Raw genomic sequence first — 13891 nt, 5'->3', positions numbered from 1 at the left:
GATCCAATCTAGGTCGGTCACTGGGGCCAGAGGTTTAGTCTCCCAAGCTTTCAGTCTCGTGCTGGAGCCCATCTTCAGGGATTTTTTTTTCTAGCAGAGCATGTGTTGTTCTCTCTGTGTGTGTGTGGTATTTATAGTGCCTGTTGTATGTGGCTTTTTAGAGTTTGATTCTCTCTAGTACCATATTAGTCATTTAACAGACAGTTGTCCATAGAGCTAAAATGTCAGGTCCAGAGTACTCCCAAACCAACCAAGAAAAATATTACAAAGGGATTTAATATATTGAGATATTCAAAGGGCTTCTACTTTCTATTTCCTGTTCTAGTTCCATTTTGGAACTCCTTAAGTGTAGATACTTTATCAAAACAAAGAAAAGGAAGAAGGGGAAAAACTTTTTTTTTTTTTTACAGATGAGCATCTCAGTTTTATAGGAGTAACAAATGACATTTGTAACCCCCCTATAATGTTCTGGCTATGCTGATTTTACACATGATTTTTTAAGATGGCTACAATAGCTACTTAATTTACTTTTACTTACACATCAATTTGGTTCAGGGAAATGCAGAATCCTTTTCTCTTACTGGTGCATCTACCCATGCTTTTCCCAATACATGTATCACATTTAACTTATATTCCAGTTTATAAGAAAATTGGGCATTTGGTCAGATGCTTTTTCTCTCAAGAGTAATTAGTCAGTATTTCCTTAGGTAGAACTCTACAGTTGCCAAGTATGACCACAGATGGCAGACAGCAAAGAATCTCCAGGAGAGAGTATCGGCTGCAATATTAAGGAGAGCCCCCTTTGAGAGAGGAAACTTCTTGTAAAATTTCTCACATAGGAAACTGCACACTTTCATACCCATTGCTATTCCAGAACTTTTGCTTCTCTTCCCTCCGGAATCTAAATAATTTCCACCACCCAACAGAGCAAACTGCAACTGGATGGCAGAACACTGTTGTTTACTGCAGTGGCAATAGAGAAGCAAGGCTTGCTAAAAGAGAAGAGAGTTATACTCTGCTCCTATAACGATCCTAATTAGAAGTACTACTTCTGAACTGCTAGGAACAGTGAACAAACAACATTCACTGCAAAAGTCTTACTATGAAACACTGGAATTTTAGCTAGTCTCAGGAGCATGCTTGTAAACTATTAATAGAATATTCTGTACATTCTTAGCATTCTGAAGCCAGCACAACTGGAATTCTGTAAAGAAGAATCAGATTTATGCAGCTGCTACTGAAGGGAAGCTAAGCATAAAAGCTGACTATATCTAGAAAATTAACTTGCTTAGCCCCAGGAAATTTAGCTAGACAAATACCTGAGTGTTCATGCCACACCTAATGTAGGTGTCACCTTTATTTCTTCTTTTCATTAAAGTAAACATAACCAATTCCTGCAACTGTTTTTCAAATGTTTTAGCCTCCAGTCCCCTAAGCAACAAAGATGATTAGGGACTGAAGCCTAAAATATATGAAGAATGGTTGCAGAAATTGGGTATGTCTAGTTTAGTGAAAAGAAGGACTAGAGGCGGCATGATAGCAGTATTCCAATATCTAAGGGGCTGCCACAAAGAAGAGGGAAGCTTCTCCAAAGCACCTGAAGGCAGGTTAAGAAGCAATGGATGGAAAGTAATCAAGGTGAGAACTGACCTAGAACTAAGGAGACATTTCTTGACAGTTAGAACAATTAATCAGTGGAATGACTTGCCTTCAGAAGTTGTGGGTACTCCAACAATGGAGGTTTTTAAGAAAGGATTGAACAACCATGACTCGCAAATGGTATAGGGTTTCCTGCCTGAGCAGGAGGCTGGACTAGAAGACCTCCAAAGTCCTGTCCATCTCTGTTATTCTGCTAGATAATCTAAGACCATAATGGTGAACCTATGGCACTCGTGCCAGAGGTAGCATGCAGAGCACTCTCTGTGGGCATGTGCGCTGCTGTCGCCAGCTGCTCTTCTGGTTTCCGACACGCCGGCCAACTGGTCTTCGCCGGTGCTGGAGCATCAGAAAACAGCCAAAAAACAGCCAAAAAAAGGTCTGAAAATGGCCTGAAAAACAGCCTGAAAATGGCCACAAACCATTTTTCAGGCTATTTTTCGGGGCAAAAAAAAAGGCATGCACACACTGGCCAGCTGTTTTTGGGACTCCGGCACATGCACGTATGTTCTGTTTTGGGCACTTGGTGCTGAAATGATTTGCCATCACTGGTCTAAGGCATAATAGCAGAGACCATCCTCATGAACGTACCGGAGGGTGGTGGTGGAATTAAAGCTGGCCACCTATAAAGCCTTTCATGGCGTAGTGCCTGGTTATTTGTGGGACTGCCTATCTTGGCCAGTTTCTGCCCATCCAGTAATCCAGATCAAGCAGAGTTAGATTTAAAAAAGGGGGTCAACCTTATTTGTCTCAGCATCTGCCCTATGGAACAGTATCCCTCCAGAGACCTATATAACTCTCATCTCGGTGATTTTCCAAAGACCTTTGAAAACCTGGCTGTTTTCCTAGGCCTAGGTGTGGAATCTCTTTTGATTATTTTGGGGTATGTTACTTATGGCTATTGTTTTATTTTATTTTATTTTTAACATACCTGTTTTTGTCTCTTCTTTTTGCTTTCTTTAAGGCTCTAATTTTAATTGCATAAATAAATGGAACTATTGAAGTGCACATGGCAACAATGACTGAAATGTATATACATAGCTTCTGCCACTACAGTATAACTACGGATTTTCCTTATATGGCTTTTAGAAGCCTACACAGAATAACAAAGAAAAAGAATCTAGAGCTTCACATAATAGTCCTTGTAAGATAAGGTGACCAGATTTTCAGATTGGAAAAGAGGGACGCCTTTGACCGGGGGGGGGGGGGGGGGGGGGGGGGGGGGGGGGGGGGGCTTGATTAAAAAAAATTTTTTTTGTCAAAAGGTCACCCCAGGACACTGAAACCAGCATAAATACGAATCTGTTGCCAAACAAAATTTTGATCACGTGACCATGAGGATGCTGCAACGGTCACTAAGTGTGAAAAATGGTCGCAACGGTCGCTAAGTGTGAAAAATGGTCATCAGTCACTTTTTTCAATGCCATTGTAACTTTGGTCACTAAATGTTTTCCCCCTCCCCGAGACTCCTCACTTCTTCCTTCATTCCTCTTGCTTATCTACCTTCACCTTATCCGTCTTCTGCTCTTTCCCTCCCTTCCTTCCTTTCTCCTTCCATCCTCTCTTCTTTCCTCACTCACTCCCTTCCTCCTTTTCTCTTCCTTCCTCCTTCCATTCTTTCAGCTTCATTTCTTTTGCCTATCTACCTTCTCTGTCTTTCTGCTCTTTCCATTTCTCTCTTCCTCTTCGCTTCTGTTCCTTCCTCCTTCCCTCCTTTCCTATTTCTTCCTTCTTCCTTCCTTCTGCCTATCTACCTTCACCTTCTCTGTCTTTCTGCTCTTTCCCTGTCTTCCCCTTTCCTCCCTCCCTTCTTTCCTTTCTAGTTCCATCTTTTCTTCTTTCCTCTCTCCCTCCCTTTTTCTTTTTTCCTTCCTTCCTCTTTCCTCTTGCCTATCAACTTCATCCTCTTTGTCTTTCTGCTCTTTCCCTCTCTTCCCCTTTTCTTCCTACCTCCTTCCCTCTTTTCTCCCTCCCTTCTTCTTTTTCTTCTTTTTTTCTTCCATCTTCCTCCTTCTCCTCCCATTCTTTCTCCTTCCATCCATCTTTTCTCCTTCCATCTTCTCCCCCCTCCCTTCTTCTTTTTTCCTTCCCCCCTCCCTCCTTCCTTCCTCTCCTTCCCTTTCTCGCACACAGGAAGGGGAGGGGAGGCTTTCTAGTCGCTTTCACAGCATAATTTCTTTATCTAACTTTCAAAAAACAGTGTGCAAATTTCGTAACCTGCGAAGCACCAAGTTATTATCTTCTGTTGTTACAAATTCGCAGCTACTCCATTCTTTCCGATAGGGAACTGCATTTCCCAAGATGCCTCAGGTCCTCAAAGCGCTGAATGCGGTTTTGCAATTGACTCCAGTGAGGCCTGGTAGCCGCCGGTTGGGGTGGCTGTCAAGGCGCTGAAAGGAAGGAAAGGAAGCTGCAGCCGAAGGGAGAGACGCTCGCCCCCGTGTTCAGCAAAGCAAGCCCGCTGGCGGCGTCTGTGCTGTGGTGGGAAGCGAACTGCGGGTCCCCCCCTGCCGCCGCCGCCTTCTTTACCTCTGCCTCTTCCAGAGCCCGGGGTGGCTGTCAGGGCGCTGACAGCGGAGCAGACGCGCCGTTTGTTACTGCTTCCAGCAATCGAGACGGACGAGGGAAGCGGTGGCGGCGGACGTCAGCAGCGACTGTAACGAGGTGCGGAGGAAGAATGGAAGGTCCAGCCATGGACGAGCAGGCTGGCCCCAACAACAACAACGCGCTGCTCTTGCCGCCACCTCCGGATGGGAAGCAACCAAGCCTTGCAGACTCGCTTCCCACCGCACCGTGTTGTTGTTGGGGCCAGCCACCGCCGCTTCCCTCGTCCGTCTCGATTCTGGAAGCAGTAACAAACTGGCCGCGTCCGCTCCACCGTCAGCGCCCTGACAGCCACCCCGGGCTCTGGAAGAGGCAGAGGTAAAGAAGGCGGCGGCGGCAGGGGGGGACCTGCAGTTCGCTTCCCACCACAGCACAGGCGCCGCCAGCGGGCTTGCTTTGCTGAACACGGGGGCGAGCGTCTCTCCCTTCGGCTGCAGCTTCCTTTCCTCTCTCCGCCCTGCTTCTCCACCTCTTTCTGGGGATTGTGGAGGAATCTTGGTCTGGCATCATTGAGGAGAATCTGCTAAGCAGTGGCGGCGGCAGCAGTGGCAAAGGCAGCCAGGAAGGTCCGATCCTGGCCCGAGAAGACCCAGGTTACCCTCCCCATCTTCTAGCGGTGGGTATTTGCTAGTGATGAGCCTCGAAACAGGCGCGCGGCAGGTTCTCCTCAATGATGCCAGACCAAGATTCCTCCACGGTCCCCAGGAAAAGGCGGAGAAGCGAAAAGCAGCTATAACATCCCCCGGTTCCTCCGGCGCTCCCACGGGTCGCTGTGTCCTGGAGCCGTCGCCCTTTCCTTTTTTCTCCTTTCGCGTGCTCACTCCCCACTCCATGTGGGCGGCGGAGGGGAAGGAGTCTCTGGTGGCTGCTGCAGCAGCAGCAGAAGCGGTGGCGACGGCTGGAGCACAAATCCGGGCAGGTGGTTCTGGCTGTCCCTTCCCCAAGCATATCCCATTGCTGCTGGCGCCGCGGCGGGAGGAGCAAGCGAGAGAGCCACCGACCGACCCCGCGCGTCCCATCGCCGACTCCAACTCAGTGGGCGAAGGGGCGAACTCTCATTAGCAGCGGGGATGGTTAAATGTTACATCGGAAGATTGATGGGGTATTTTAGAATTCAATCAGCGCAGTAACAACTAAACAGGCAGGCATGCCAAGTGGCACAGGACAGGCAAGAATTTACCAGGGGCTTTTTAATTAGGGGTGGAGGGAGATGGACCTCAATTCAGGACCGCGTGAGGGAGTCCTGTTTTTTCAAGCAAGAATTCTCAAAGAGCAGTTGCTGCCGCGAACGAAAAGCAGTTTTTAACCCCAAGCGCGATGCCACGAATGTCACTATTTCCATCCAAGCCGCCACCACAATCCTTGCAAGCCGGCAAGAAAGCGGAAGCAAGAAGAAAAAAATAAATAAATAACCATCCTCCCAAGCAGCCAGAGCTTGCAAATGGCGACGTTGCAATGAGGGTCGTACTCCTGACCCTCTAAAACTCTCGGGAAACTCCTTCGCAGCCACGGGGGGGGGACCACATCACAGGAGCAGCCCCACTGGCGGGAGAACAATGGGATGGCTGCGAAAAGGCACAAGGGGGGGGGAGATTGACAGCAAGGGTCCGTCCCGCCGCTCGCCTTAAAGTTCTCGCCTAGCCGAACTCTGGGGTTGCAGCCGCTGCTCCCATTCCCTCAACTCAGAGTACGGAGCGCGCGCAAAACCCTGCCATGCGGGACTCCCCGCAAACCTCTCGCATATCCCCCCCCCGCTTGCTCCGTCTTACCAGATTTTGGGGGGTATCTGTAGAGGGAATTGGACGGGACATCCACCTCTTCCACTCCGGCGTTCTGCCGGCTGGTGAGCGCTCCCATGCTTCAGGCACGGTGGCAGAGGGTATCCGGGGTTGCAGAGGGGGGTGAGAGAGGAGGGGGGTGCGTCAGTTCGCGGCAGACCTTTTCTAGCCGGCTCAAAGGACTTCCCTGGACTTGCTTTGCTGAGGAGGGGCTTTAGTAGAAAGGAAAGCAACTTCAGAGCTGGTATCGGGCCGGCAAAGGCTTCCCACTGCCGGCATGACTTTGAAGTGCGGCTTTCCTTCCACGTGGGCCGACATGGAAGGCAAGCCAGCCCTTCAAACTCATGCTGGCACTTTAGTGTGCCCCTCGGCTGCCATTCAGCGAAAGATGTTTCGCTGAATGGCGGGCGAGTTCTAAACTGCCGGCATGACTTTGAAAGGGCTGGATTGCCTTCCGCGCGGGCCGACGTGGAAGGCAAGCGGCAAGCCAATACTTCAAAGTCGTGCCGGCAGGCAGGGCTGGAGCGAGCGTGCTCCGTCCCGGTGGGTGCATGAGCGGAGCACTTTTCCAGCGCTCCTGTGCCTGGAGAGCTCCCTCTGCATATGAGCCCGGGATCCGCCATTTGCGCTCCCTTGCTCTGCCTCGCCACCCGCCTTCCCTATCTAGGGACTCCTCCAGCAGAAATAGCAGAGTCGTGTCGAGCGCCGCTCTGCCTTTCTCTGTGCTCTTCCCGCCCGGACGCCCAGAGCCTCCCAGCCCGCCCGGCCCGGGGTGAGTCAGCTGCAGTGCAGCGGGTGGCGATCCTGCCACCCCCCCCTCACTCGCCCCGCCCGTCACTTACTCTGAGTTCGGAGAAGAAGCGGCGGCCCCAGGTGGCACTTTTCGCAGAGGTTTTTCCACAGCTTGTCCGGAAGTGGAGCTGGAAAGGCGAGCTCGCTCCCCGCTCACTCGCTACGCTACCCCTCCCATGCGAGCGGCAACGGATGGGCGGGGGACTCATGCGGCATGCTAAGCGGACTCCAGCCAATCAGTGAGCTGGCTGGGATGGAAAACTTTAAGCACGCCGCGTTTTCCATCCCAGCCAGCTCACTGATTGGCTGGAGTCCAGGCCAATCCAATCTGTGAGCGGCAGGCTGGGCTGGCTTAAATTTGTAGGTAGGAGGTAGGATAGAGAACAGAACGATGAGCCAGCCCAGCAAGCTAGCAGCTGATGGGCGGGAGCTGCGAGCGCCAAAAAAAGCGTGCTTTTTTAAAAAGCGGGCGGGACGCGGGAAAATGCATTGGAAAGCGGGTGTGTCCCACCAAAAGCGGGATGTCTGGTCACCTTATTGTAAGAACCTCTAGCAAAATTATATTTGGAGCTGTGGTTCCCTAATGCATTTCCCTTGAGACCCAGCACCTGAATAACACTTTTAATTAACATAGACTACTTCATGATGCCCCAGCAACCAGCATATTTCTCTTGATATGCAGCATGACCTCTGCTTCTGTTCTTTTCATGCACACATATCGTTACAGTATAAAGTTTTGGAGAAGCAATTTCACAGTTATTAATGCCACTGAAAAGGGACATGGATTTCTCATTTTCCTCCTGTATGTTATATATTCTGCAACAATAACAGCAAACCTTAGCACTGCATCCCATTATTAAAACATTACTTTCTATCTCAACTGAATTTTGGACAGCTAGTTCAGCTAGGCCAGGCAGTTGACGAGGCTGTACATTAGCTAAGTCCTACTGTATTTCAAAATAATTTTCCTAGCAATTTCATCTGCAAAATGATTGTTCACTGCCAGTCACTGCCTGTGAAGCAGAACAAGGAGCATTTTTTGAGACCAGGTTTGTCTACCAGAAGGTCAAATTTTCATGGGGCTGTAACTATGCAGCCCACCTCTTTTAGATGTATATAGTACATGCAAGATTCTAAAGCAGGGATGTCCAAACTTGGGAACTTTAAGACTGGTGGACTTCAACTCCCAGAATTCCCCAGCCAGCTGGCCTTAAAATTCCCAAGTTTGGACACCACTGTTCTAAAGCCCTAACCCTAACCCTCATTTTAGTTTATTTATTCAATGACTGATACAGTCTGGACCAAATGTCTAAGAGAATTACCAAATCCAGACCCAAAATGAGAACCAAAATTCACAATACCAGACGAACCGAAGTAATCAAATCTGTCAGACACACTGGTGGAGCTGAAGCCCAAAACTATGGAGAACAACAACCAGCCTGTACAGAACAAATGAAGTTATCTACAAATTCATTACATATTTTTCTCAGAAAAGAATCAATCTCTTCTGGCAGTTGGTGACAGTAAATGCCAACTGTCACCACTTCCATCTGGCCTTCCCTGTGTGTCTAACAGGTCAGTAACCCTCATCCTGATGAACAAATCTTTTTATATTCATTTACCCACCCTGTGTGGGCTGGGTAATTAATCCTTTCCTCAACATTAGTGTGGTGCCCAACATCTCTGCCTCCAGCACTAATGCTTTCTTCGGTAGAAGAAACAGGCACTGTGCCAATCCTACCTAGCCATATCCAGACTAGGATAATCAAGGATTTTTGAAGGAAGCTATTCTGCCTACAATCAGGACCCGATAAAGTGGCTATGCCCTAGGTGAAGGATTAGCCCTCCCAAAAATCTTCGTAAATGGAGGCAGCCTCCTTCTTGCATCCTACATTAAAGCAAAATCATGCTACAACAATATCATTCTGGGTTTTACCTGCCTATGGAGTCTCCAATATGCCCTATAATTTTGAAATATGAATCTGACAGTATATGAAGATTTATATTTGATTTCCCCTTAGAGGTCCCAATGTGGAGCAACACAAAGTATCTACTAGAGGTTGAGATTTAAGTAAATGTGTTTTCTTGCAATATTTTTATACTATTGTAACAAAGCTCAGTGCATAGTTCCATACATAAGATGCCTCTTACATTCATTGCATCAACGGGTACAATTAACGTTGTATTTGATCTACAGTCTGTGGCAGCATTCTGCATCTCCCTTTTCTCTTCTTGCCATTGTGGGCTATTTTTGTAGCAAGCTTTGGAGGATTTTAAATAGATATGCCCAAATGGAAAGGCAGATTACACTGTGCTGAAGATGAAGGTACACTTTTTTTGTGAGGACATAGCAGTTTAGCTCTGTTAACTGCCCAGCTCTAAAAATGTCATCTCAGTAGTTAGTCCCGTTCATGCTCCCAAATAAATAAGCATGGGATTGCAACTTATATTACGTTAACTTATGTCAGTTAGAATTCCTTGTCATTCCAGAGATGGTATTCAGCCGGTTCGGGGCGGTTCACCCAAACTGGTAGCAGAAATCACAGGTGGGCCTGCCCACCCGCCCCAGCTCTATGCTATCCTACTTAGACACATTTTTTAAGCCAGGCGCATGCGCGGAAGGCGCTCACGCACCCATTTCATGTGTGCATGTGCGCAAATTGGGCGAGAGAGTGTGAAGTGAACTGGTGGTAATGAAATGTGCAATCCACTACTGTGTCATTCCTTGTAAATTCCCTCATTGACTGACTGACTTTTCAAGTTCTAACAGTCATTCTAGCAAAACATTTTCAAGGAAAATCAAGAGCCCCTATGCAGTACCCAAATGAACTTGTAGCCTTCCCAAGTATATCTAAGACTATCATCACATACAGACAATGTCCACCATTTTTATTTTTATTCTGTCCTGTGGTGCAGCTTCCTAACACCTCTTCATGACACAGAGACCTGCATACATATATTTTGCTGGTGCTTGTTTTTCATGATGTCCAGAGTGCATGCTGTCACAAAGGAAGACCATATTTTTCAATGGTAATTAGACTAGAGCCTGCCTGTGTGGGGCCCTTCTGGATCCTCTGTTTGTCCTATGGTTATTCTCCCCATAAAAGATATTTCAAGGGGTTCACTGAGCCAACAAGAAAAAAGAATGATTGTGTTGATGATTGCAGACTGAAAGCACTGCTTGAATTGGCTTAAACATACTTAGTTTTAAACTTAGCATTAGTTTTCAATCACCATGCACATTTTTAAAAATCAGATCTGATCCTATTTGCAGCTCTTCATAACTCATCTTCTTGCACTGAATAAAATGATAGTTCCCCAAATTGTCCCCCTGTTTAAGATTAAGTACATGATATATAGACAAATAGCATTCTGTTATATAACACCCACATTTATGGAAATCTATGGAACAAAGGATTCCACACCAAGGAGTTTGAATGATTGCAGGAACCCTGTGCTACAATATGAGCTGGAGTTATAATTAGGTGTCATGGCCATTGTAATCCTAAGGACGTCATCATGTCTTACCAACAACTGTTGACAGTTCTCATACCAGGCATATCCTGAAATGGCAAGTCTGCCGAGGGCAGCCCACAATAGAAACAATGGCATTTATTTTTGTCCTGTTCCAAGATTGTCTCATAGTACATATATGCTAGCCAACTGCTGGGCTTGTTTGGCTGTTCAATATTAGATTACTGGTTTGAACAAAGCTCAGCAACCATGCAAATCATTGTATAAATGGATTTCAGGAATGTACTTTGGGGAGCTTATTTTTAACATCATGGAGAAAAAAGCCTGCCACCCTCAGAATTTGAAAATCCACCAGTCCTACTGGGAGAGTATGTTGCTTCCTGAAATCCAAATAACGGACTTTTCTCATGCCAAGAAAAGCGATTGCCTTGCCTCAGGTGTTATTTATAGATATACCCATCCAGTTAACCTCTTCCCTTTCTTAAAGACTAAGCACAATGTAAAGCTATGAAGGTTGCAATCCACCAGCCACTCAAATCAAATGAATTTGTTGAAGGGAGTGTGGGGAGAGAAATCCCACTGAAAGGGCTGGAGTGCAATGCAGCAATGTTTTAGAGATTATTTCTTTTTACCATTTTCATCCTGAAATATTAGGGATTTTAAACGTTTTGTCTAATTGGGACTAAACAATAAAAACAAAAATGATAGGTTTCTGTAATTATATTTTATTCATTAAACATGAAACTGTGTTAACTGAACATTTAAAGATGTGTCATACATCTTTAAATGATGTATGATACATTGACTGGTACTAATGGTTGATAGGGGTTGCTGCTACATTCATAAAACTTTATTATCATTATCATCATCATCATCATCATTACTATTATTATTCCACTACTCAGAACATTGTATGTTTTAAGAAGGTACTTGGTTGATACCTGGGACACTGGCAGCAACCCGTATCAACCATTAGCACCAGTCAATGGTATTTGTGATGCACTTTTGAATGTTCAGTTGATTGAGTTTCATGTTTAATGAATTATTATTGATGATGATGATGATGATGATGATGATGATGATGTATTCTGTACTGTAACATGTGTTATGCTATGGTAATTCTTTGGTAGCCTCCATTAAAATTGTTCCATTTTTGTGAGTTTTTAAGAAAAAAATTAAAGAATTTCTGAATTCTAAATAAAGCCAGTTATGCCACTAGAAATCAAACCATTCAAAGCCTCGATTGGGAAAAAAATCTGCTCTTTTCCACAAAATAAATAACTGCTAAAATAACAATAGCAATAGCACTTATATACTGCTTCACAATGTCTTACAGCCCTCTCTAAGCGGTTTACAGAGTCAGCATATTGCCCCCAACAATCTGGGTCCTCATTTTACTGACCTTGGAAGGATATAAGGCTGAATTAACATTGAGCCGCTGAGACTCGAAATGCTGTGAAAAAGTTCAGAAAATGGCTACATTTACATACTCCCCCAAAAGTCCTGATTTGTTCTCCTTTGAACAAGTTCTCCTGGTCTATCATGCTAAACTGACAATTCATGTACCAGTCTAATAAGCTTAATAACTTAGCACTCAATAACTTATGGGAATCATGAAAGTCAATAATCATGGACTTAAAAAGTGACTTAATGCAATGTATGAACACAGCCTTTTTCATTGACTTTTTTTTTTAACTTTAATGGACTACTACATTCAGGATAGTGTATGGAGGATTTCTAACCAAGCACAATACAGTTTTACAATGGATAACTAGACCTGGAAAAACTGCAGATCAGTCCGCCCTCAGTTGTAAAGTTCAAAGGTGACCTTGGCCCAGACACTCAGACTCAGTTTAGCTTCCTTCATAAAGTAAGAATAAAATTGAGTCTAATGTATTTGTGACATCTTACAAGCTCTTTCTACAGCACAATGCTGTCAAATCATTACCCCAAACAACATTATGCTATGTTTCAAAGACAGTAGCTGCAGATAGTATGATCAGGACTATAATATGTGAACAACATAACTTTTTCCTTCAGTGTCATGATCCCAATAACACCCTCAACTTTTATTTGCATTAGGTGGAAAGCTGTTCATTATCACTGCGAGGGTGGCTGCAGATTTTTTTTAAGAAAAGAGAGAATCCTTAAAGCGTTGAATGTACTGTGTAGTTTGACTCCAAGCTGTATATTTGATTAAAACTTCCTCTATAAATATGCACCATGTTGAGCTTGGAGTACTGGCTGGCCTTCTTAAATCAGAGGACAAAGGGAAAAAAAAACATGATGTGATTAGGAGAGTTGACATAATTCTATTATTACTATAATCTTTTGATCTATCTGCATTGGACATGCAGTAAGATAAAAGACAACATTATTCAAAAGAAGTGCTAAAGTAGCAAAAAATAATCTTATATAACTTTTGACCAAGAAAAGATGATTCTTCATTTATTCCTAATCATTGGACCAATTCACAGAACTTTATAAATGTGCTGAATAATCTTAGTTGAAGGACTGAACCTAAACATGGACTAAAATTCCAAACTATTCCTGATGGGACTCTTGCCATTAGTGTGAAAACCTACTGGGTGACTGGGTTATCTGTCTCGGCACATAATCTACTTTATTCTATTCTTTGGGGAAATTTGGAGAAGGGATACCATATATTCTGCCTTTGGCTTTTGGCAGAAATCCAGTCTTAACAAATAAAGAAAGCAACACAATTCAAAATGCATGGTGAGACACTACCAGTGCTTCAAATGATAATACAACACCAAAATCTAACACCATCATCCTATCTTTCACTGCCCCTCCTCCTCCTCTATTTCTCACCCACCCACCCCTCCGGGTTTTCAACAAGTGAGTATTCTAGAGAGTGATATGACAATCAGCACAAATTCACATTCAACTGGAGATGGTTTTCTTTCGCTGGGCTTTTCTGACCTTCCTTTGCTGTTTCTCCCATGCTGGATCCAGGAGCAGGTCCCTGTCCCATTCATCCTCTTGGTTCATGTATTCATCCTCTTCATATTCGTAGCTGTAGTGTAGGTTAGAATTCATCTGAGTGGTCATCATCTTAGAGATCAGGTCCTTTTTCACTGCTGTAGATGTTTACTGTAACTTATGAAGGATCTTCTCAAGATGATTGTAACAATGGGGATGCTAAGATTTCTTGTAAAGGAAATTATTCTTGAAAAATGGCCCAAAAAGGGAAGGTTTCTCCCCCCCCCCCCCTTTACTTGGCTCTGTACAGGAAGGGAAGATAGAAGAAGAGATAATAAAACTGATAGCGGGAGCTAGCCTTCACTTTCTCACTCAGTTTTCCTGCCCCTGGACTGCTGCTGCTGGCTGTAAGCCGGGCTCTGGCTGAAGGCAGCAGCTGGGCACGGCTTCTGCTTTTTATCCTCTCGCCTTGTCACCTGACCCTGCACTGCCTCGCTTGGGACATATCCATCCCCTTCCCCTCCCTGCCTGGACGTTTTGAAGTTCTCCTTCAGAAGAACTCTGAATTTACTATCTCATCTGGGAGGAAAGGACATCAGGTTTGCAGAGAAAAAGCAGAATATCCTAGAAGAAAGTTACTCTCA

The 13891-nt window shown here is 45.1% G+C and overlaps 1 protein-coding gene across 2 annotated transcripts in view; it reads right to left on the bottom strand.

Moving 5' to 3' along the window:
- The window catches only part of ACTN2 (actinin alpha 2), a 69210-nt gene extending 55831 nt beyond the window's left edge, over positions 1-13379 (bottom strand). The window contains exon 1 of one of the 2 annotated variants that reach the window (XM_032216194.1): positions 13248-13379. In XM_032216194.1, the coding sequence (XP_032072085.1) occupies positions 13248-13379 (132 nt within the window). The remainder of the gene's footprint in view (positions 1-13247) is intronic. The other variant, XM_032216195.1, reaches the window with a different exon arrangement.
- Between the last annotated feature and the right edge of the window lie 512 nt (positions 13380-13891).

This window comes from Thamnophis elegans, chromosome 4 (assembly GCF_009769535.1).
Source record: "Thamnophis elegans isolate rThaEle1 chromosome 4, rThaEle1.pri, whole genome shotgun sequence".
In the NCBI taxonomy this organism is placed as follows: Eukaryota; Metazoa; Chordata; class Lepidosauria; order Squamata; family Colubridae; genus Thamnophis; species Thamnophis elegans.
Note: the sequence above shows the minus strand (reverse complement) of the source record. Positions and strands in the feature narration are given on the sequence as shown.